At 39.5% G+C, this 21,761-nt stretch overlaps 1 protein-coding gene across 1 annotated transcript in view; it reads left to right on the top strand.

The window, feature by feature from the left end:
- The window catches only part of ift80 (intraflagellar transport 80 homolog (Chlamydomonas)), a 53,845-nt gene that overhangs the window by 12,277 nt on the left and 19,807 nt on the right, over positions 1-21,761 (top strand). The window contains exon 9 of the mRNA XM_081614600.1: positions 784-921. Within this exon, the coding sequence (XP_081470726.1) occupies positions 784-921 (138 nt within the window). The remainder of the gene's footprint in view (positions 1-783; positions 922-21,761) is intronic.

The raw sequence follows: 21,761 nt of genomic DNA, 5'->3' as shown, positions 1-21,761 counted from the left end.
TTTCTGCTTTGTGTGGTGTGCTGAAAGTCATCTGATCTGGCTAGTTCACCTCTATGCAGCTCAAAAAAAAGCAAAATTAATTTTTATTTATTTTTTATTTTATTTTTTTTTATTGGTTTATCCAAAGTCTGGAGTTAAATGTGACAGAGCTGCTGTGACACATTCATGCTCTAAACCCCTCCAAGTTGAAATAAAGATATTCTACAAAGAAGTATGGGCTGAAATTCCTCCATGTTGATGTTAAAGTCACCAGTTATCAGTCATTGTTTGCCAAGGGTGATGCACCCAGTTACCAGGGATACTGGCCCTATTTTTCGCATAGGGACAGGCTGGATTTCATAGTTTTTTTTCCACAAATAAAGCAAATCATTATGTGAGAACTCTTTTGTACTTTTTTCTTGTACTTTCATTTGAAGCTCTGAAGACTTTTAACAGCTCTGGACACTTTGCCAAATGATCTGCTATATTTTGAGCAACACACTGAATATCGGTATTAGTCCTATTAAGCTCCCAGTTAAATCAAAAATGCATTCAGTGACCTGAACTGTACCCGTTTACATAACAAAGCAGTATGTGAGAAGCAACAAGTGCTTTATTAATTACGAAGGTTACTGAGCTCCGTGTAAGTAAACATTTAATAAAAGTCTTGCATGCTGAGAACCTTTCTCCACTGCAGAACAAACAAATGGGAACATTACAGCTCATAATACACCCCAACCTTTGGAAAGGTCACTATTTTCCAGGTTGTTGTTTTGTGTTCTAAAGTTTGCGCTCCCTCCAAAGGTTTGGGACAGCTTCGGACGTCTGCTTCACTCGTCGACCTCTCAGGACTACCCCATCACCTCCTTGTCCTGGGCCCCAGATGGAGAAATGTTTGCCGTCGGTTCTTTCAACACCCTGCGGCTCTGTGACAAGACTGGCGTGAGTCAAACTTTTATACTCTTCCTCAGTTTGTTCTTTCCATTTTTTTCTAAGTCAAACTGGAGCGCCAACTTTGTAAGAATGGATGCAAAGACAAAAAAGGTTTCTTAGGTTAAACAGTAGCTCTACGGTGGTTATTCATATAGTGTACGTCATTTTTTTAACAAGAATAATTTCATATATTTCAGCACACTTTGTGTGACAACAGGAGATTTACAACATCTATGCCTTCGCATTTAAAAACTTGGATGTAAAGGCTCGTACCTACTCTGGTATACAGGTCTAGGGACCTTAATGTATTTATTGTCATTTTAGGTGACAGAGTAACACAAATTAGTACGTAATTGTATAGTGAGAGTAAAATTTAGCACGCTTTCCAAGTTTTAAAAAATCTGAAAAGTGTAGTGTGCATTTATATTCATCCTTCCATAAATCAGTACTTTGCAGAACATCTTTTTTTCTGCTTCAAATCTTTAAAATCTTTAAAGTGAATCCATTTACCAGCTTTGTATGTTTGAAGACTGAAACGTTTGTCCATTCTTCTCTTGCAATGAAAAAGGAAGCGTTTGTGGTCATGTCTTAGTGCAAATGTTAAATTTGGCTTAAACGTGGTCTTTGACTGGGCCATTGTAATGCCTGAATAAAATCTGATTCAAACAGTTCTGTTTACAGGTCAGGCTGTATGTTTAGGGTCATTGTTCTGCTGGAAGGTGAACCTCCACTTCGGTTTCAAAACGTCTGCAGCTTCTTGGCAAGTTTTTCCAAAGAACGTCCTGAATTGAGCGCCATCCATCAAAACATTAACTCTTGATTAGCTTTCCTGTTCATGCTGAGGAAAAAAACATCCCCGCAACATGATATACCGCTCTATCGCGCATGTTTAAACTTCTCTGCAAACCGTTGAGGCCTTTGGAGAACAGCTGGATTCACACTGAAACTGAATCACATACAGGAGGGCTCTTTTATTTAGGGGTATCAGGATAAACGGGGACTGAATACACATCCATTCATACACTCTTCAAATTTTTATTAGGATAAAATTTTGTTTTTAAAAATAAGTGTACACTTTTCATATAATTTCAGTTTTTCTAATATACTTCAATTTGTTGTTTTGCTTAATTGTTAAATGTTTTGCTTAATAATATTCAACTTATATGCTTTACATTCAGCGAAACCCTCTACCATTGAACAAAAAAAAAAAGAATTAATAAATAAATAATAAAAATTGTGGCACACACCACTTTTCCAGTGCTGTATGGTTTATATTGTACGGCTCATTACTGGCCTCATGCTTTTCTATACATCATTCATCACTGTAAATCACATTAGGCTGCACGCCACATATCCTCGTTACCTGGTGCTGATGGTAACTGCAGTAATGAGAGGGGAAATGAGAGAATGATGAATGGTAATTGTTGTTTTGTTATTGCCAAACGTTTGGCCAGCAAAAACATTACCACCTGCCTCACGGGACGTTCAGAGCTTCGCCGAGTTAACGTGGAGATGTCAGCGTACCGCTGCGTCGGATTGCAGTAATCAAAACAAACAAACAATGCCGGGTCTCTTTGTGCCCTGATCATCAGGCATTTCATGCTCCATTTTGATTTAATAAGGATCAAATGTCTGTTGTTTGGGGGGGTTTTTTTCTTCAGAGAACTGAAATATATTAGCAAGAGAGAGGTCTAAGCGAACACATGTGCCTCTTCTGTGAGCAGTTACGCTTGGTATTCAGAATCTCAAATTTATATTTTACTATGATAAAAGTAATTTTTTTAAATGTAAAAACTTTTTTTTGCAACCAAAAAAACCCCTAAATTAAAGATCAAGAGTTGCAATAAATGTAGAACAAATCTGACGTCTTATCAGATATAATTGGGGGCGGAGGGGATGTACAAAATAAATGTATTTTGTGTTTTATTTGTTTCAGTGGTATACAGGTAAGCCTAAATCAATTAAACACAATGATTTAGGTTTAAGTAATTATTCAATTTGACCAACATGCTTTAGTAGCAATATCTGTAATGGAAAAAAAATATGGAGTAACACTGAAAACATTAGACAAGACTAAAACTAATCAAGTGGGCTGCCAAAAAACCCGACAGCAACACTTCACGAGCTCCAAAACTCTGCCAAGAACCGGTTGTTTTCTACACGTGACAGCATTCTCCTGTGTTCTCCATATGTCTAGATAAAGGAGCAGGGTGTGAGGATAAGACTGTTTTCTTTTAAAGAAATCACCCAGTTTTAATTTCACTTGTAGAAAAAAATGCTGACATCTAAAGAAACCCAGTTTTAAATCTTTGGGTCACAATTCCAGAAGGCATGTTGAGCACAAACACAATATTGTATAAATAAATAAAGAACATTTTAGTCACTAAAGAACACCACAATCACAATAAAATATGGTAGTGGCAGCATTGTGATCTTGGGATGTTTTTTTTGTTTGTTTTTTTTGGACGGAACTGTGTTTTTTGTCAAGGTGAATCAAAAAACCTAAACATTTTGATTCAAGACTTTAGAAAGGTGAGGATAAAAAAAATGACAGCATTTTTGTGTGTGTGTGTGTGTGTGTGTGTGTGTGTGTGTGTGTGTGTGTGTGTGTGTGTGTGTGTGTGTGTGTGTGTGTGTGTGTGTGTGTGTGTGTGTGTGTGTGTGTGTGTGTGTGTGTGTGTGTGTGTGTGTATCTCTAGGTACAAATATACACCCAAATTAAAAATAGAGTGGCTTCACCAGAAAGAAATAGTTTTTGGAATAACAGACAGCAGTCCAAACTAAATCCCACAGGAAGTCTGTGGGGTTACCTGAAGAGGGCTGTGGTCGAGATCCCTTCTGCTAGATTTGGTAAACTTCTGCCAAGTAGAGTGAGCAAATGCATTCAACCCAAGATGTGGACATCTATTACCCTGCATTTGAATCAAAAGATGCTTCACCATAGTATTCCTTGAAAGGTTTTCACACCTAAGGTCTTGACAAACCTCTCCATATATTGCTCGGTCCCCGGACAAGCACCTGCCTCTATTCATACTATATTTAGCTCAGCAAAACAATCTTGTTCCACTCAAAAAATACACAATTTTCAACACAGGCTCTTAGAAGATAACTGACACAAAAGGCAGAAATAATTTCTGACCAGAATATCAGTAATGTTTTTATATCAGTGTCCTTTATAGATAAATTATCCACAATGTGCCGAGGAAACAGCATATCGCTCCTCATTGTTGTTATACTTTAAAACACACTTTGTTGTTTTTCTTCTTTTACTCTTGATCTGTCGGCTTTGTGTTTGGCGCCACCCTCTGGCTGGGACCGTTATTCGAATGGTCCCTCGTACAATCGAGGAGGTCGCAAAACTCTTGGCTGCACTGGGCGAGTTCCCATGGTCGATGTCACACAGGCTCACTCTAGCAGATTAGCAAGTTACAACTGGAACCTAACTTCTTATTTTTTCCCTAATGCATTTTTTCCTCCTCAGATGAATTTTCCAAGATGTATGTCACATTAGATGTGAAAAAAAGATTTTCTTCATGTTCAGATCTTTAGGTTTTCGGCGTAAAAATCAGACATTTTAACAGTGGTGTGTTCACTTTAGAGATCCACTGTATCTCCTCCCATCATGCTTTTGTTTTTACGCGGTTGGTTTGTTCCGTTGTTGTTGTTTTGTTTTTGTTTGGTTTTTTTTGTTCCACTGCTTGCTTCGCAGTTGCTTCCAGTGAAGCTATGCGGGGATAACGTGCGGGAATGATGATAATTATGATGCATGTGTTTCAGCTCTGCTTTGACGGGAGTGAGGGTACGCTTGCCTCTTCTCCTCCCTGAGCTCTAGAGATAACGGCTAGTGTAGCGCGGTGTGGGAGGCTTGCACAAGGAGATGAAGAAGGATAGAAAAATGGAGAAAGACTTGAAAATAAAATCCCCCTTCATGTTCGCTCGATCAGAGAAGCATGAATTCAGACTTGTTGACCTTTGCGTATGAATTCACATTGGGCCACTTTAGTGTACAACGCTACAATGTCATTTAGTGTTGAAAATCTGCAAACAATCAAAGAAGCTGTTAACTAATTACAAGGGTTTTTAACTTGGTGGTTAGTGGTCCTGCAAAAGTGTGAAGAGTCTTTTCACTTGCCTATGCCTAGTGTGACTAATGGGAAGGAGTTTTGTTCTGTATCTGCAACAATGAAACCTTGCACTTTAACATATTGCTGCTGGCTCAGCAGGATCTGTCCCTCTTATTTAACCCCTTCACCCCCAGTCCAGCCTAGTTTTTCTCTCAGCCTCTGCTGCGCTAACTTTGTTTCTAGTCACTTGTGCTCAAGGGCAGATGTAGGATCCTCATTAACATTAGGTTTGTTGGGTTAACGCCTTTTTTTCATTTAATTTTGTGTTTTCGTGTGTTGTTATTGTTTTTTCTTTTTGTTTATTTTTTTTTTGTAATTTTTTTTTCTTCAAATTAGTAGATCTTTTATAATTATCCTTAAAGTTTTTCTGCACCTAAAATCCTTCTGCTTTGTGGACTACTTTTTCTTTTTATGAGCGATTTTACAACCTAAAAGATACAAAGAGCTTCACTGTCCGTCTCTACAAGATTTGGGAGACACAATCAGTCAGTGTCTGTCTGAACGCTTGCCATAGTATATGCAAGTGCCCACATGCCTGCGCGTGTGAGTGTGCATGCGTGTGTGTAGCCATTGCTGTGCAAATGTCCCTGCGAGACAGCAGTCTATTTACGAGGCGCTGCAGCTGGTGTCTAGCGTCTGGACCCTGTCACAATCCCTGACACTGCCACTGGCTAACAAGTAGGACTCATTGTGCCAGGCAAGCACCCTCTTGCTTCTCTCTCTTCTCTCCTTCCTCATCTTTCCTATGCACTTGTTTTTCCTCTCTTCTCTCTACTGGACGCTGATGTACGCATACATAACTGATTTGAGCTACCGAGCAGAAATCATGTTTATTTGTGTACCTTCCTGCTTTTCTTTATTTGTGGTTTTTATATTTGTCGTAAGGTGTCCGTACAACATATAGCTCCTTGCTTAGTTAAGTTTAAGCAGACTTCAGGATGTTCCCCTAAGCTCCAAAGTCACTCATTGGGGGCATTGGCACAAAAGAATCAAGAAAGCATAACTTTCTTTTGCCATCTATGTGTTTGCCCGACAGATCACAGAAATAATCAGCCTTTGACTTACCTTGCGGAGCCTGCGTTAATCAGGATGAGGCTGCAGACTCATGTCTTGCTGTACTTAGTCATTACTGCTTTTCTCTCTGCCTTTTCTTGATGTAACTGAGCTGCTGTGATCCAGATCCTGAGCACATTCTGCCCAGTTGTTCTACTAAATTTCATCTGTTCCCCACAGTTATTAATAAATTAGTAAGTAAGACAGATCAGAAGATTTTAAGTCAGGAGGATTGTCTTCACGCTGTCAATCATCCTCATGCACGCACCGCTGAATGTGCTATTGGTGGAGGCCATTAGAGGAAAACCATTTATCCACCGTCATCTGTGGCCATCCTAACTAGCTTGAGCAAATGTTTGACAACAAGCTGCCATTGACAGCTCATTAGGAAGCAAACTTATAGCAGCACTCCTGACTGGCTGTTGTGATTTTTACAGTTAGTTGCACTGCCACTAGATTTAGGTGAATAGAAACATACAAGTAAACTGACCCGCATGTACATCCCATTTGTCCAGATAAATCTGCTTTGGTCACAAATGGACCAAAGCAGACAACTCCAAAGATCCTACTAGATGTAAACTGCAGGCAGAGTGAGTGGAGCATATCCAGTTGGTCTCATGTCTGAGACTAATTAAAGACTGAATGAAAATGTAGCTGAACCGAGTCAGGACCAAGACTTGGAAGATGCAATCTCAAGACTGATATAAAGGGGTGTCACATGTTCAGTGGTACAGGTACACCACTGGCTTTGAGTACCACAACAATACTACCAACGGCAATGAGAGTCCATCCAACTGGCTATAGATGTTACTGAACTATTGACAACCAGAATGCACCTGCACAATACGTGATACACCAAAGCGTATTGCGGCTGTGCAATATATTGCAAATGTAAATGTGTTAGCCTTGTCCCACAGGTGATTAGTCAAATTATTTCAAAGCTGCTAGCATCAGGTCATAACAAGGAGGGCTGTAAACAGAAATTGGTATTCAGTAAGATGCAAAGCATCATTTTGATAATTATCTTTCTCATTTAAATAACCCCAGATTTAAAATGGCTCACCACCAGTAATCAAACAATTGACTTGGGTTAGAAGTTTTACATCATGTGAAAAAATTATGTTAGTTTTAAATAGGTTTCCTTGTATTATTAGTTGCAAAAGTTATTTTTCCAAAAACCCAACCAAGGATCAGGCCTACAAATCAACACTTGGCTACAGCAACCGTAGGAAGGATAACTGTTTCTTTTAAATATGACACTGTTTTATGTCTCGTCCCTGATTAAATAAACTTAATATCAATCAATAAATATTGAAATCACAGTCAGTTTGTTATATTAATATTGCATAGGAGTATCTGAACATCTACTCTGTATGAACCTTAATCTGTGATTGAACTACATCATTTTCCTTCTAATGGCCTCCTTTTTGCTGTGAGAAGCATATGTTGTCGTTTTTAAGATTAAACTGCCTTTGAAAGATAATTGTAAATCCATTCTTATCTGTCTCTTTTTTTCTCATTCTGCTCTTGTATCCCTCCTCCCTTTGGGTTTGTTGAGCTTATCAGTGTTCCCCCTCTTGGCTCCTTTAACTTTTTTCCTTCCTCAGGGGCCTCTTTACCTCCCTTTTTCTGGGTGAGTCCAGGGTTTCCTTTTAGGCCTTCCTCAGCATTGGAACGAATCCATGTTTTGTTGGAATCTCCAACACTTATTTTGTTCTCCTTCCTTGTCACCCACTCCCTATTTAATTACAATTTTATAATTTATATAATCTTTAACTCCCGTTCTTGTGGCTAATTAACAGTATCTTATCTGAGATTGAGTAGAACTCTTTACTCTCTTTATAGCTACGAGCGTTACGGTCATAATTTTGCTTTTTGTGCATAGTTAACATCACCAACCTGGAAACACTACTACTTTCTTTACAAGTTATAACAGCTGAAACAGTACTACAGGAGTTTGACTTCTTCCTTTTCTTGCATTAAGTCATAAAAAAATTCACACACTGTACATTAATTTCCACTGCATGTGTGAAGTACAACAGTTCCATTATCCAAGTTAGAAATATAAGTTTGTGGGCCATCTGAAGTCAAACTTCAGACAAGGGAAGTCAAAGCTTTCTTACCAACCCTGACCTGAAAATCCTGGATATGTTACCTATTGCCTTCTGAAATCTGACGTGAGCAAGGCATTTTCTTTCACACAGCTGCCGCTCACTCCATATATCCTCTGTTTTAAAATGATTTCATATGGAACTGAGGGATATGGCTGTGAGTGGAAATCCCAGTAGAACCAGCCTATCTGTGACCAACATCCATGCTACATTCAAGTCCATTGACACCTCCTTTTGTCCCCCATTCTGATGCTCGGCTTGAACTCAAGCAAGTCATCTCAACAAGTTCTAGAAGTTAAATAAGTTGTTTCCATGTGATTGGCTAATTCACTATTTGTATCAACAACCAGTTGAATGGGTGTACTTAAGAAAAGTGGTTTGTGCGTGTACACTGCACTTAGCTTGTATTGCTAACTGTAAATGTCTTATTAAGTTAACACGATGTGGTAGGTTTGATGTACGCTCAGTTACTGCTAGCTGGAGGCGAGGAGTTTCAATTCTCTAATGCACCAGTTCTATTCTGAGAAGCTTACCAGAAATTGCCCAAACTGTAAGCAACCATTCCCCACTTTGAAGAGAGAAGTGCTGAGCAGAATGAGATGTCAGTTAATGTTCATCCAATATTTGGAAACGTGGCCAAAACAGACTGAACGGCTTTGTTCACTTCTTCCGCTGACATTGCCGTGTATGGCAGACTACAATAAAGAGGCGTTCTATTAGGTGTAGAACAATAGGTGCCTGCCATGCATTGCATGGAGGCAGTACTGACTGGTTTCGCAAGTCATTACTGCTCTCTTTATGCATTGTTATGGCATGCCCCTAATTATAAACCAATGCAGAAAATCGATGTCGGTTGATTAACAACTCCTCCTTCTGTCCGTTGATTTCTCCAGTTGAAGCTCAACTGGAGAAATCAAACTCAGTAGGTTAAAGCCCATACTGAAGGGAGGTGGAAAATGCTCTCCACTGGACTTCCCTTCTGAATAGTACCTGTTTACTCATCTTTTTGGGTGTTTGGGTGCTTGTAACACAGTTTGAAATCCATGGATCTAAGAGTTTCCCCCCTGCATTACTGGAGAGCAATCCAGCGCCTGGAAATTAGTATTAATGGAAAATAACTAAACATAAGGTTTTGTCCCTGATCACGAGCTACTGTCAACAGTGTATAGAAAAAGTAAAGAACAAACAAATAGTTGAACATTTATTAGAGTGTAAGTCTTTATCTGTTTTCATCACAAAAAAAAGGGGGTGGGGGTTATTTAGTGCAGTACAGCTAAGTCTGAGAGACCGGCACACACGCAGAAATAGGGTTAGAAAAACAAACAAGGGGAGAGCTACAGAGGAGAAAAGTTGAAAAGTGAAAATATTGGCAGGGGTCTCACAATGCAAGAGTGTGCACACATTAGAAATGATGGTGACTGAGCGTTTGAGGGAAGGGGGAAAACTGGGAACTTTTGGAGAGAGAGTGTTTCAGAGTGAGAGCAAGAGCAAGGGAGCATTGTCAAACAAAGAGAGTCCTGAGTCAGCAGCAGAGCAGTTTTCTCCCCAGGCAACTGGGCAACTGGGTAGGGCTACATCTCTCCCTCTCCCTTCTGTCTCTCTCTCTCCCCTGCTTTTCCTTCCCTCCCTTTTCAAAACTGTGTTTTTGCATGCTATTTCTTGCTCTCCACACTCTTCCCCTCTGTTCTCCCGCTGCAGTTAGAACAGAAAGCTCCCCTCCGTACATTGTGAACGGGTAGGCAAAGTCCTGAAAAGAGCAACTGGGGTCACTCTCACCTCTCAGATTTCTCCTCCTCCACCATTTGCCCTTGTTGTCATGGGAATTATACCGACTCCTTTAAAAACATTTTCCCCAAAAAATGTTTGCAGCCCCGTTGAAGCTCGGGCTCCAATGTGGGAATAGTGAGAGCCTTTTTGATGCAATACTTGTATGCAGACTTAATCTATCATCGTAAAGAGCTCGTTAGCTTCCCCAACAGTATTTGTGTTCTCCTTTGTGTTCTAGAGCCTTTGTGTAGAACAGGCTTTGCTTTTATTTGTGCTTTCAGATTTCATTCTGGCACTCTCTGCCGAAGAGTGTATCCTAAAGTCCACCTCGCAGACGATTGACCCCATTTTAATTTATTTATTTTTTTTCCAGTTTTTATTTTTGCAAATTTTTGGGGGTTTGTGTGTGTGTGTGTGTGTGTGTGTATGTGTGTGTATATATGAGAAGGTGCCTGTCTGTATAAAGTGAGTTAGAGTAGGAGGCACTTGTTGACATGGTATTACTTTTACACCTCTCTAGAGTTCGGCTACAGGCTCGCCTTGTTGGAAACCAAAAAGAAGGGGAGCATAAAGAGAGCTGAGAAAAGAGAGCAGTTGGAGGGATGGGGGTGGGGTAGTGTGGAACTGTCCAATATATCCTTTAAAGTTGGCCTAGTCTTCGAGGCTTGGAGAATTGGTCTCCATAAAAAACGGTGCTTTCTCTTTCCCTCAACTCTCCCTCGCTCATTTTGCCCTGGTCTCTCTAGCTTTTTTCCTCTTTATTTCTTAATCCCTCCCTCCGTCCATCCCTCCCCCAACCGGTCAGAGTAAGAGTATGACAGTGAGACAGTACCCTGCCAGCCCCTCTGGCAGAGTCATCATTCTTAGCAGTGCTAAATCACTACCTCCACTAGCTAGACAAACATGTCACACTTGTAGAGAAAGAGCAGGAGAAAGGGAGAAAGACGAGGATAAAATGTTTGATAAATGTAAACAGTAGGAGTGATGCTTGCTGACGAACTAAAGGAGCAAATAAGGGTTCCCTCTCCTTTCTGCCAGCTTTAATGAAGTTCAGTATCTTGCAGTTTATTAGCTTATTCAACAGTTCCTCTTATAATTTACGAAACTTTTTTCCATCCACAAAAAGTATAATAGTCCTCTCCCCTCATATGATATGAAGTGTTTTTATTTCTACATTTACTTGTCTTTATGCCAATATATTATCTTGGTCTCATTAACTAAAATTGACTAGTCTTCTATATAATACAAATTCATCTGAAGTTTTTTTTTCTTTGGCACTGAGTCCTTATTGCATAATACAAAGAAGTAGCTCGGATTTATATATGGTAAAAATAAATGTATTTAGGTGATCCCATTGCTTTTTCTATTGAAATTGAATAATTATTGGAGAAATTCGCAAATAGAATCAAGAAATCGTGGTTAAAAAATTCACGACATGGGAAACGTTCAAAAGAAATGCAGAGGGAAGCTCAGTACACACAACACACATGTACTGGTAATGTGATCCCGTGATGGACATGGGACATTTTACAGCATGGTTCCTACACTGGGTACAGGCAGTTCTGGAAAAAAAAAAAGAAAAGTCACGCTCTGGAAAAAAAACTCACTGTCCCAGACCACACCCTGTTCAAAATAATCCTTACTTGTGATCTTTGATGCTCATAAGGATTTTATTAGCACTTTTATCTTTAAAACTACATAAAAATATTTCCCCTTATTGCTGTTTAATCTGTCTTAAATACTACAGCAGAAGCATCTGTTCACAGACAAACCTAATGCAGAAAAAAAAATATTAACAGGAATTATGCTGACAGGGCTTAAACCCTGAAAATAGGCTCCATCAACGCTCCTAATACGACCTGCTCAGCAGATTTGGCTTGTGACATATCAGCTGAACAATGTTGAGAAGCCACATATATGGGGCCGTGATCTTAATAACATGTTCATTTTGATTAATTAACGTTCAAAATGTTAATATAATTAGTTTCATTTTTGTTTTTTACATACTAAAGTTCAAAGCGGAACCTTTGTATTATGTTTCTGGTACGCCCATGAGTCTGTGGCACAGGCGACTTCTGCAAACAACGTTAGACAACAAAGTCACTTTTCTTGGCCCTGTCGGGGTTAATTTCGCTTCTAAAATCAATCTGATGGGACTCTGGAAAAGACTGTTGTTGTGCTAAAAGGAGCTAGCCTGTGACTGAAGATATTTAAGAATAAATACCATCTCAATGTAAAACCCGTTGCAGCTAGCACAGATGTCCCCAACAGTAATGTCAGCATTCATAGTCCACATTTCAAAATAAGTTGTTTTTTTTTTCAAAGAATTTGCTTATATCTTTAGGTATTCCTGAAAATAACCTAAATTACAGATTAAAAACAATAAATATATTTGTTGTTGATCTCTTATGTCTATTTATTCAATAATTTAACTTGTACAGGCGGACCAGATACCTTAAAAGTGGCCTTTCCACCACCTAGCAACATCCTCGTCCATAGTCTGCACTTACAAATAAGATGTCTTACCAAACTCTCTTCCATAGTTCCTTTACAGATAATTTTGTTAATTTTCTAAAAGCCAAAAAGTTATATTAAAAAGTTGAAAAAAATATATGCACAGAACTACTTGACTACTTAATGTGCCCTGAGTAGTGTTCTACTCCACTGAACTTTTATTGCAGTTTGCACGTGATGTTAGCTTTAATGTGGCGCTTCTGCTTATTGGTCTCATCGTACATATAGAGTTGCTGTTTTAATTGAAAAATTTAAAAACATTATTGATGACCTTTTTCTGTATCCCTATAGTAGATTTGTCATCGTACGTTTCTATTTCAGTGATGTAGGCTCTTTTGCAGCATGCCAAAACACATTTAAAAGGCCAAATTACCTGTTAAAGTGTGTACGTATGTGCATGTGCACACTTTTGTGTGTGTGTGCATATATGTGTGTATGCAAGTGCATATGTGCTAATAGAATTCTGCTGTCCAACTCACAGCTGTGTCCTGCTGATGAGTCCCAGGAGGCCCCAGCATGTGTCTGTGGTTACTATGTTAAGGCTCTTGCATGAAACCATGTGTAGGTCATTACGCTCTCTCTCTTTTTCTCTCTCAATCCTAGTATCTTCTAGTTTGTCTTGCTCCCCCCCACACCACCTCCCCACTACCCTTCCTCAGCCCAGCCCAGCCCCCTCCTCTCTGTTTCCCCTCACTCTGCCAAAGCTCCAACTTATACCACTCTGCACCCATCTGAGGCCCGGCCTCTGTATCTCTCTAGTTGAGCCAAGTGAGTATTTCAATAAAGAGATTTGCAGACCTACTTACATTTCCCTCACTTATATTTTTTGGAGGGTTCTTGTTGCAGAGTCAGGTAATGCATATTGTTGATTGAAAATGCATTGTACCAAAAAAAAAAATGCTTTTCTTTAAAATAGAAGAGGTTGTATTTTTCAAATAAGAAAGTTATTACCGGTAGGTTGTTGTTTTGAGTGGATCATTAACTTTTATGGATGGTCTTATTTCCATTGTAAGTGCAAAATAAATCTCTAGATTCCCCAGGATGTGCATTTCAGCAAAAGGCCCTCTCAGACTGGCTGGTAGCAGTTTAAGTTCACTTTTAATTATCCGAACATGGTGAAGCCATTCAGACACCTCATTGGTTTTTATTTGGCCTTTTATTTACACACCAAAAAAATTACATTAAAATATGATTACTTTACAAAAAAATTCAATCTTCACCTGACTCAAAACTGTGAATGTAGATATATTTTTAAAGTGACGTCTTAGTTCAAATGGTACCCAGATTTCAATTTTAATACCTACCACTAGCAGTTACAAAAAATGGTCTTCTTCTTCAGCTGCTTCATGGTAGTTTAAGATCAACTTGGTGCCTCACTACCACCTTGTGGTGGCAATAATACATTACAACCAGAGTGCTCTTAACATTAGATTAAAAAAAAAACATACTCTCTACATTTATCTACCATAACAACCATATGATTTTCCCCAAAAATATTCTGACATCGTGTCAGTGTACTAGATTCAGAGAGTTTAGCATCTTAGACGTTGTGATCTAATAAAGCATGCCTGATCAATAGTTGAGGCAGTCCTTCACACTGTTGTAGTTTACATATTTGTCCCTTGGGACATAGAGGAGATTTATGATCATAACTCCTGTTTGGTGTTGTCCACAGAACCACATTGAAATGTGTAAGCACATTTCTTTGGGATTGGCTTGTTTAACTGATTTACCATTATAAAAGAGAGAGAAAAAAAGACCTGCTACTTTTGGTGTATTGTACTGAAAGCCAGCTCTGAATTGGAGCAGTTTCCACACTCGCGTCTCTCCAAAGTTGGACGCAAGCCCAGCTTGTCCTTATCCCAAAAGTCAACCCATCCCCCACAAAGGGGGTCAGTCCAAACTGACGTTTACAAGGACTCCTAATCTGCTGAGAGACTGATGAGTCCCCTTCCAAAATAACCTCCTGGGTTTGTCAAAAATGTTGTTGAGCACTTTACCATCAATCTCAATTTTACCATTTTGTTTCTTTTCAGGAAAATGCACACTTGTGTAGCTAAATACTGGCTTGCTTATATAGCTCTCTTGTCCATAACACTTTAGACATGTTGTGTTTATGATATTCAGAGAGTTATTCTCTATACCTGCGCTGCCAGGGCCTGCTCTGCATACAGACACATGGGGAAACTAAAGCCAGCTGGCTTTCCAGTCTGCCATCTGTTCTGATTTATGTAAGACTGTTAACCCTGGACTAGGACGACTCCCACTAGCTCTCTAGCACAGAGTTAAATGAACAGATAAGAGATAGACTAGGTTTGAAATATGGGGTGCTTTAGGGAGCAGAATTTGCAATACACTAATAAGATAAATGATCACTTTTTTGTAAGCAAAAAAAAAAAAAAATTGAATTCAAAATTCCCCAAGAAAAATAAACAGTGAACTACCGTTTAGACAAAATAAAGTTGGATGTCGTTTTTGGCAACGGGGATTTAAAACTTTAATTAAAATTTACAATGAATGGATTTCCAAACAAAAACAGACTTTGACAAATGCAAACAAAAAGAAAGAATGAACATTTTATCGTAGTGTGTAGATACTAGGGGTGTACAAATACATAGATCCATATCAATACAATTAAATGATTGTTTTGCTGTGATGTAATTGCATCAAACATATTGATCATGAGGATGCAGGAGGATTGAACTGCATTTGGATTTTGAAGACTAGGTTAAGTGGTTAAGTTCTGTTAAAATGTTTTGTTTGAGACATTAAACAGTTTTAATGTAAATAAAAAATGACTTAAGTCTTAATCTTTTGATGTGAATTTATTAAAGCTCCACATCTTATTTTTTTTTTTTTCACCGAGAGGTTATCAATAACACTTTTAAGTCAACTGATTTTTTAAAAATGCACTTAAACATGAAATTTTATCAAACAGGTGAACAATATTGCATAGTTTTGACAGTAGACTTAATTGACTCAAATTGATTTAAATGGAATTGAATCAAAATTGTATCGTTATTTGTAGTAATGACAAATGTAGCGTCCATCCTGTGGTTTGAAAGAACGATAAAGGAAGCCATCTTTATCAAAAGGGAAAGACCAACATTGGGCAATGGGGGAGTTCAGCTTTCAGTCATATCCCTGTTTAAAAACTCATTCCAAAGAAATTACATAAATAGTTCCAGAGTGATTCAAGTGACCAAGTACACAATCCGCTCCAAATAAAAGACCACATGGAGACTTGAGCCCCATTTATATGGAGCTGCTCTCCAGTAACATTTTTGTTGCGATCCAGACTCTAGTTGACACGACACCAATGACCAGAGTCTCACATCGGCACTTTTTGAAACCAAGTCTCAGAGTGAAAGTTTTCAGTGAACACCTCCCCGCGGAGGTGTGAAGTACTCTGCAGGTGTGAACGCACACGTACGCAGAACACACGGCTGTAGGGTTTATTCTACGTGTTCACATGTGCACGGACCGATAAACACAAAAACAATGTGCTGCTTACCTTTCTGATAAGAGATATATGTGTTACATGAGTACTTTGTTCATGGGAGATGAAGACGGGTGACTGTGTTTACAATGAGGTGGATGCTGAGGGTCAGAGGCATATGTGTGTTTAATGACATGATAAAATCACAGTGTAGTTTAGTGGCCTGGCATGACTACTACAGCTGACTCAAGGTGACTTGGGGGTGGCGCCTAACATGAAATTTTTTTACCAATCAACATTCAAAAAGACAGGCAGTTTCCACGAAGCATTCTTGTGTAAACGCAGCCTTGGTTCCAAAAAGTGCAGGAACAAAAATGTTACGCTTTTACAGAAAACTAACTTTGTGTAAATGCGTCCAAAGACTGCAGGATAGGTGTTGTTCATAACACCTATTCAGCACAAACTGAGCGAAATCCCATTGCCTTCCATTTAAGTCTGCTGTAGTAGACATGATGCGGGGGCGCACTCAGGGCATGTCCGCGGAGCGAAATAAGCCCGAATATGTGGGAGCCTTTAGTGAGGAAAGAAGACTTCAGGTGTCAAAAACTAAATTAGAGAAAACTTAGATGTGAGAAACTATCGGCAGCGTGTACACAAGCATGATTGACGGTGCTAAGACCCTCATCCTGGCTCTGATTGGTTGTTTCTAATTAAGTGGTGTATTTCTACACATGGCAGTAGGAGCACAGTTTTATTCACAGATTATCTCTCACATTATACTATTACAACATGGTGATAGTTCTAACAAATAAAAAAATATATTTTTAGAAAATTTACTTACTGCAGCTTTAGCAATCTCTAAGTTGCTTTTTGTTGGTTTTTAGTTTTAAGAGTGTTTGTGATTGTAGGGCCTTGTCCGTAGTGATGCGCACTCATAGTCAGGCCATGTATGCTGAATAAACATCAATCATTGATTTTTAAGTGCTTTTTATTATCACTTTTATCGTAGCCATTACAAAATATTTTGATTAGCTGTTAACCTCCTATCAAAGATTCCTACGTTCGTCTTTTAAACAAAAGCCCGATAGTGATGTTATTGCGTAACATGTAGCTTTTCAACAGGGTCACGGACCGAGCTTGACCCATTAACACTAATGGTAGTTAAAGGTTTTTCCTTGATGCTTGCTGCTCTGTGTGCGGAGTGTCCAAGATGAAGGGCTGGAAAAGCACAAAAAGTCTGGAAAGCTCATGCCCCACTTCTGATTAGCAGGCTGTTGACTTGCATTAGGGCTGGGGGGTGTGGAGCAGCGAGAGGTCAGGGCAGACATATTTAATGCTTGTGAAGTAATGGGGCTGAATCAGCAGATAGCTCCACGGGGAGCCATTAGTCCAGACATGTGTCATTAACCCTTTCCCTGGACTAAGCTTCAGTTCTGCCCAACCCCACATCCCCCTAAACCCCCACCATTAAGACCAGAGTTCTGTTTTAGGTTGTTTTAAGAAAATATGTATGGGCAACACAAAACATTTGACACACATGCAAACTTTTTGATTATATTTTCTAAACGTTTACATCCTAATTCTCAATCTATGCATAACTCTTTCACGTCTTTCAGACTCCAAAACATCTGAGAAGTGTTTTAGCAAACCTTTCCCAGATACATTAAGGTTGAAATTTTTAGTTATGCCCCTCTGATTAAGAAAACGTAATAAATTAATCTTAAGTCACCTCAGTTTCTTTGCATATCTACCCTTTTAGAGTGCACTGTATAGGAGTTTGACACTTAACAGTTGGGCTGCTATGATTGAGAGCCGAAACTGGAAAAAGTAACAGGGGCCATAACCTGTCCTTGCCTCGGGGCTAATTTTTTGTTAACATAACCTCTTTGCAAGCGTCCCCCGTATTGGTTTCGGCTGCAGGGCAACAATAGAGTGAAGGGGCAGGCTCACAACACCTGCCAGTCTTAATGGTAAACATATGTGGAGAAACGCAGAGCAAGTGAGGAGGAGGAAGGGAGGACAGGGACGGGGGGGCAGCAAGGGCACTTCTTCAGCAGCCGGAGCGTTAATGGATTGGCTTTGGTTTTCAGTGTGTGCAAACGTCCCCTTTGTTTGAGGAGCTGACAGTACGTCTGTATATGCCTGGGATGGTTTGCATGCCGTGAGCCAGTGTCCGTACGTTGACACCTAGACCCCAGAGCGGTTCAGAAAGGAAAAAAAGGTGAAAGTTGGTGGGTAAAGGCAACTTTTTAACTTATTTACCACAGTGTTATAACTTTCAGCAAAGTTACCTGTTCTGTGCCCAGAGTTTCTTCTCCTCTAGAATATAGGATGCAGGACTGTACATTCAAGTCACAGAAATATGTGCGTGTTAATGCTTTCGTTATCTTGGTTAATCATCTCGAGTCTTGCACCACCGTTTAGACTGCTATGCTGTGTGTATATTTAGTTGGTCTGTATAACCTCATTGTGAGTTTGAGGGGTCTCACCCGCTTCCCCCCCCCAGACCTCTGCTAGGAACTATACGTCATGTCTGCCACCTTCTCCCTGACCACAAAGCTGCCCATTATGGATAGACAGAAGTCAGTGACCAAAGTGGATTTGAGTTTGATGAAGCCCAACTCTTGTTTGCCGTTTCTCTCCCCTAAATCTTACCTTTTGGCCTTCATGTATCTTTACGGCTGTTTGTGTTCCTTCTTTCTGTATTATCTTTCTGCACTAATAATAAATCTCTTTCCAGTCTTGTCTGGTAGAATTCCCAAGTATCCTGTGGAGTTTTATCCCTTTAGGCTGCAATAAAACCAGTTGCCAAATGTTTTGCCAATGACTGATTCATCTCCTCTTGCTGTTTTGCCTCTTTTCAGTTGCTGCCATCACTACCACTTCAGTAATAGACAATTAGCAGGTAGAATGTAGCAGGTAGGCCTGCTACATTCTCTATTAATAGAGTTAAATAGTTATTGATTAATAAAACACCACCTTGAGGGTTTTTGGTACCAAAAGCAAAAAAAAAAAAAAAAAAAAAAAAAGAAGCAACTTTTCTACTGTATTTAAACATAATAATTTCAAATTGGCCAATGTGTGTGTGAACAATGATGCAAACTATCATTTACTGGTGGGAATTAAAGGGATAAAAGATTAGCTACCTTAATTATTGAATGAATTAGACTCTGAGTGTTATCCAGATTCATGAGATTTTTGTTAAAACTCGTATCAAAATATCTTAAATTTTCATCTGATTTTCTGTCTTCTCTGCTCTATGAAAAGGTGAAGAGGAAAATTATTGGAGGTTCTGTCTTTCACATCACATCCATGTTTAGCTTTGTTACACAGAATTTCCCCACTCTATGTCCATTAAAGTTTTCTCTTACTGTCTGAGTCTCAGGCTTTCAAGCCCCTTCTCCATTGTCCAAGTCTCTCTCTAACCAGTTAATATCTGGTTTGGTTCTACCCAAGTTGCGTGCATCTTTTGTTATCGAGTGTTCCTCACTATTTTGGGGGTGAATATATGCAGAAACTTGGGCGGGCCACAAGCACTCAGAAGCTGTGGTTGATGTTCCGATGATGTGATTTGTGCAATACTTGACAATGAAGAACCTCAAGGTTGTGGTTATGATGAAGTCCAGTAATGCCAGATGGCAAACTTCTCATTGCGCGACTATAACCTAGTCTTTATGCTCCTTCAGACTAAAAGCTGAGTTATAGTCATGTTTTCAGAGGTTTGAATTTTGCCTGCACAAGCCAAGCAAGCTTTGATACTTGACATGTAGCTTGGTCAGTGACGTGCGGCGAGGTTTGTAGATGGTGAGGCACCGACTTAATTATAATCGGATTTACAAATCTAGACCCCCTGCATGTTATTGTGTTTACATAAGGAAATTTCGCGCCTGCGTACAATTTTGGAGGGCAAAAAGACATGTGATGCTTAGCCGCGCCGCCGTAGAATAATTCCGTTATCCCAATCAAACTTAGACATGTAGATATTATTAATTTCGTGCTGTGCTTAACATGAGCGCCCCCAAGAGAACTGCCTGCCTCACCTCGAATCTGTTTTCTGCCGTTTCTGATCACTCCTCAGCACACGAAACACGTTACACACACAGTTGGTGACAATAAAAACACAGTACATTAAATACATAAGCTAAATTAAGGAAAATCAGTTCATACATTAAATGTTTTAACCATTTTACTGGCAGGACAGGAGGAGCATGCTCTCATAGAGAGGCAACCGGTGCGGTTAGCGAGAGGTTGCGCAATCCCAGGTGAGGCTCAGCTCGCTGCTGCCTCACCGGCTTCGCTCCCAAGGATTTGAATGGGAAAATGTGAAAATTCAGTGATTTTGAAGAAGAAAAAATATCAGATTTGGTTAAATTAAATGAAAAATAGGTACTTTATAGTACAAACCACAGGGTGAAAATATCTTTCTAAATGATTTTATTATTATATATTATTTTTCCATGATGACAGGTGAGGCTCTGCCTCCCCTGACCGCATGTCACTGACCTTGGTGCAGTATCCTCCAGTAATAAACTGTCATAGAGGGATCATATGAATGCCAGTACTGGTGGACTTGCTCTACAAGAGCACCTTCCAAATCATCTAGTTTAAGTGAACGGCGGCGCGTGCAATTTGTGCCGAGCTGCAAAAATTGACCAGACGCCGCAACAGCATGCAATGCCAATGCACATAACCATAGACGGCGTGTTTGGCATGTGCCCCCCTGTGCTCGACTTAATGCGTACACTATAAGTCTAGCTGAGCTGCTCTCTCATAGCAGACTCCATGTCTGCTGCTCTACTGTGGCAGTTGAAATTTTTTGGGGGGGAATTTGCTCATGTAATAATGTAAAAAAAAATAAAATAAAATGGGCCAATCAAGGAAAGCAGTCTGCTGACCATCAAATGGTATACAGCTTGGCACAGTTTGCACCACCAATCAAGTGGTTACGAAAAATCGGGAGCAACCACGCAGGAATCAAATCTGTCTGGAGCGGACTGGTTCAGAACCAGTAAAAGCCACACCTGTGGAGAAGCGGCTCACGTCTGAAGGGAAGATAGTAATCCAGCTCTATTGCTCTTTCTGTGTCAAAGTAGTCACTGCCCATTGTCCTTCAAAGAATTACCATGATTACTTATCAATGGTAATCATACATGAAAAATAATTGTCTGGATTTCTCAGTTATAAAGAATAAACAGGAGCACAGTGTGTCTCTTAATAAATTCAACAGCCTGTTCCTCAACTCGAGGCACTTCCTTTGCACCCTGACTGAAAACGATATATTCCTCGAAAGTGAAAGTGACAGCCTGGTGAGTTGAGGAGAGAATGAAAGGTTAACTCTACTGACCTGACATAGAGGAGGCTTTTTTAAGCTACTTGTCAAAATTAGAAAGACTAGAGAGCATGCCATTCAATTTAGACAGATTTGTATTGATGTTTATAAGTCAGAAAATCGCTACAATAAAATAACTGCTCGCCTAAATTTGCAGCTTTCTACAGTCAGAACAATACTAAAGAACTACTGGAAATATTATTGACAGGACTTGAGGAGGACTTAGTGTATCCTGTCAATGCACACAATAGCTGCTATAAAATTAACTATAAAATTGCGCAAATTGAAAGCACAAAAATCAATTTGCTTAATGGAAACACGCCAATTTTGAAAAAATTATGTTTTTGCGCAAGGATGAGGTGGTTTTTCAGTCATATCAAAATAGATCTATTTTTCAAAACTGCAATGGAAACATTTTTTTCACATCATACAGGTCATGTGATCAAAAGCCGGAAGTTACTACTGGCAAAAACATTGAAGAAGACTGTAGCGAGAGGATGACGGTTTGTTTT

This window comes from Poecilia reticulata, chromosome 13 (genome assembly GCF_904066995.2).
Source record: "Poecilia reticulata chromosome 13, P_reticulata-male-v2, whole genome shotgun sequence".
In the NCBI taxonomy this organism is placed as follows: domain Eukaryota; kingdom Metazoa; phylum Chordata; class Actinopteri; order Cyprinodontiformes; family Poeciliidae; genus Poecilia; species Poecilia reticulata.
Note: the sequence above shows the minus strand (reverse complement) of the source record. Positions and strands in the feature narration are given on the sequence as shown.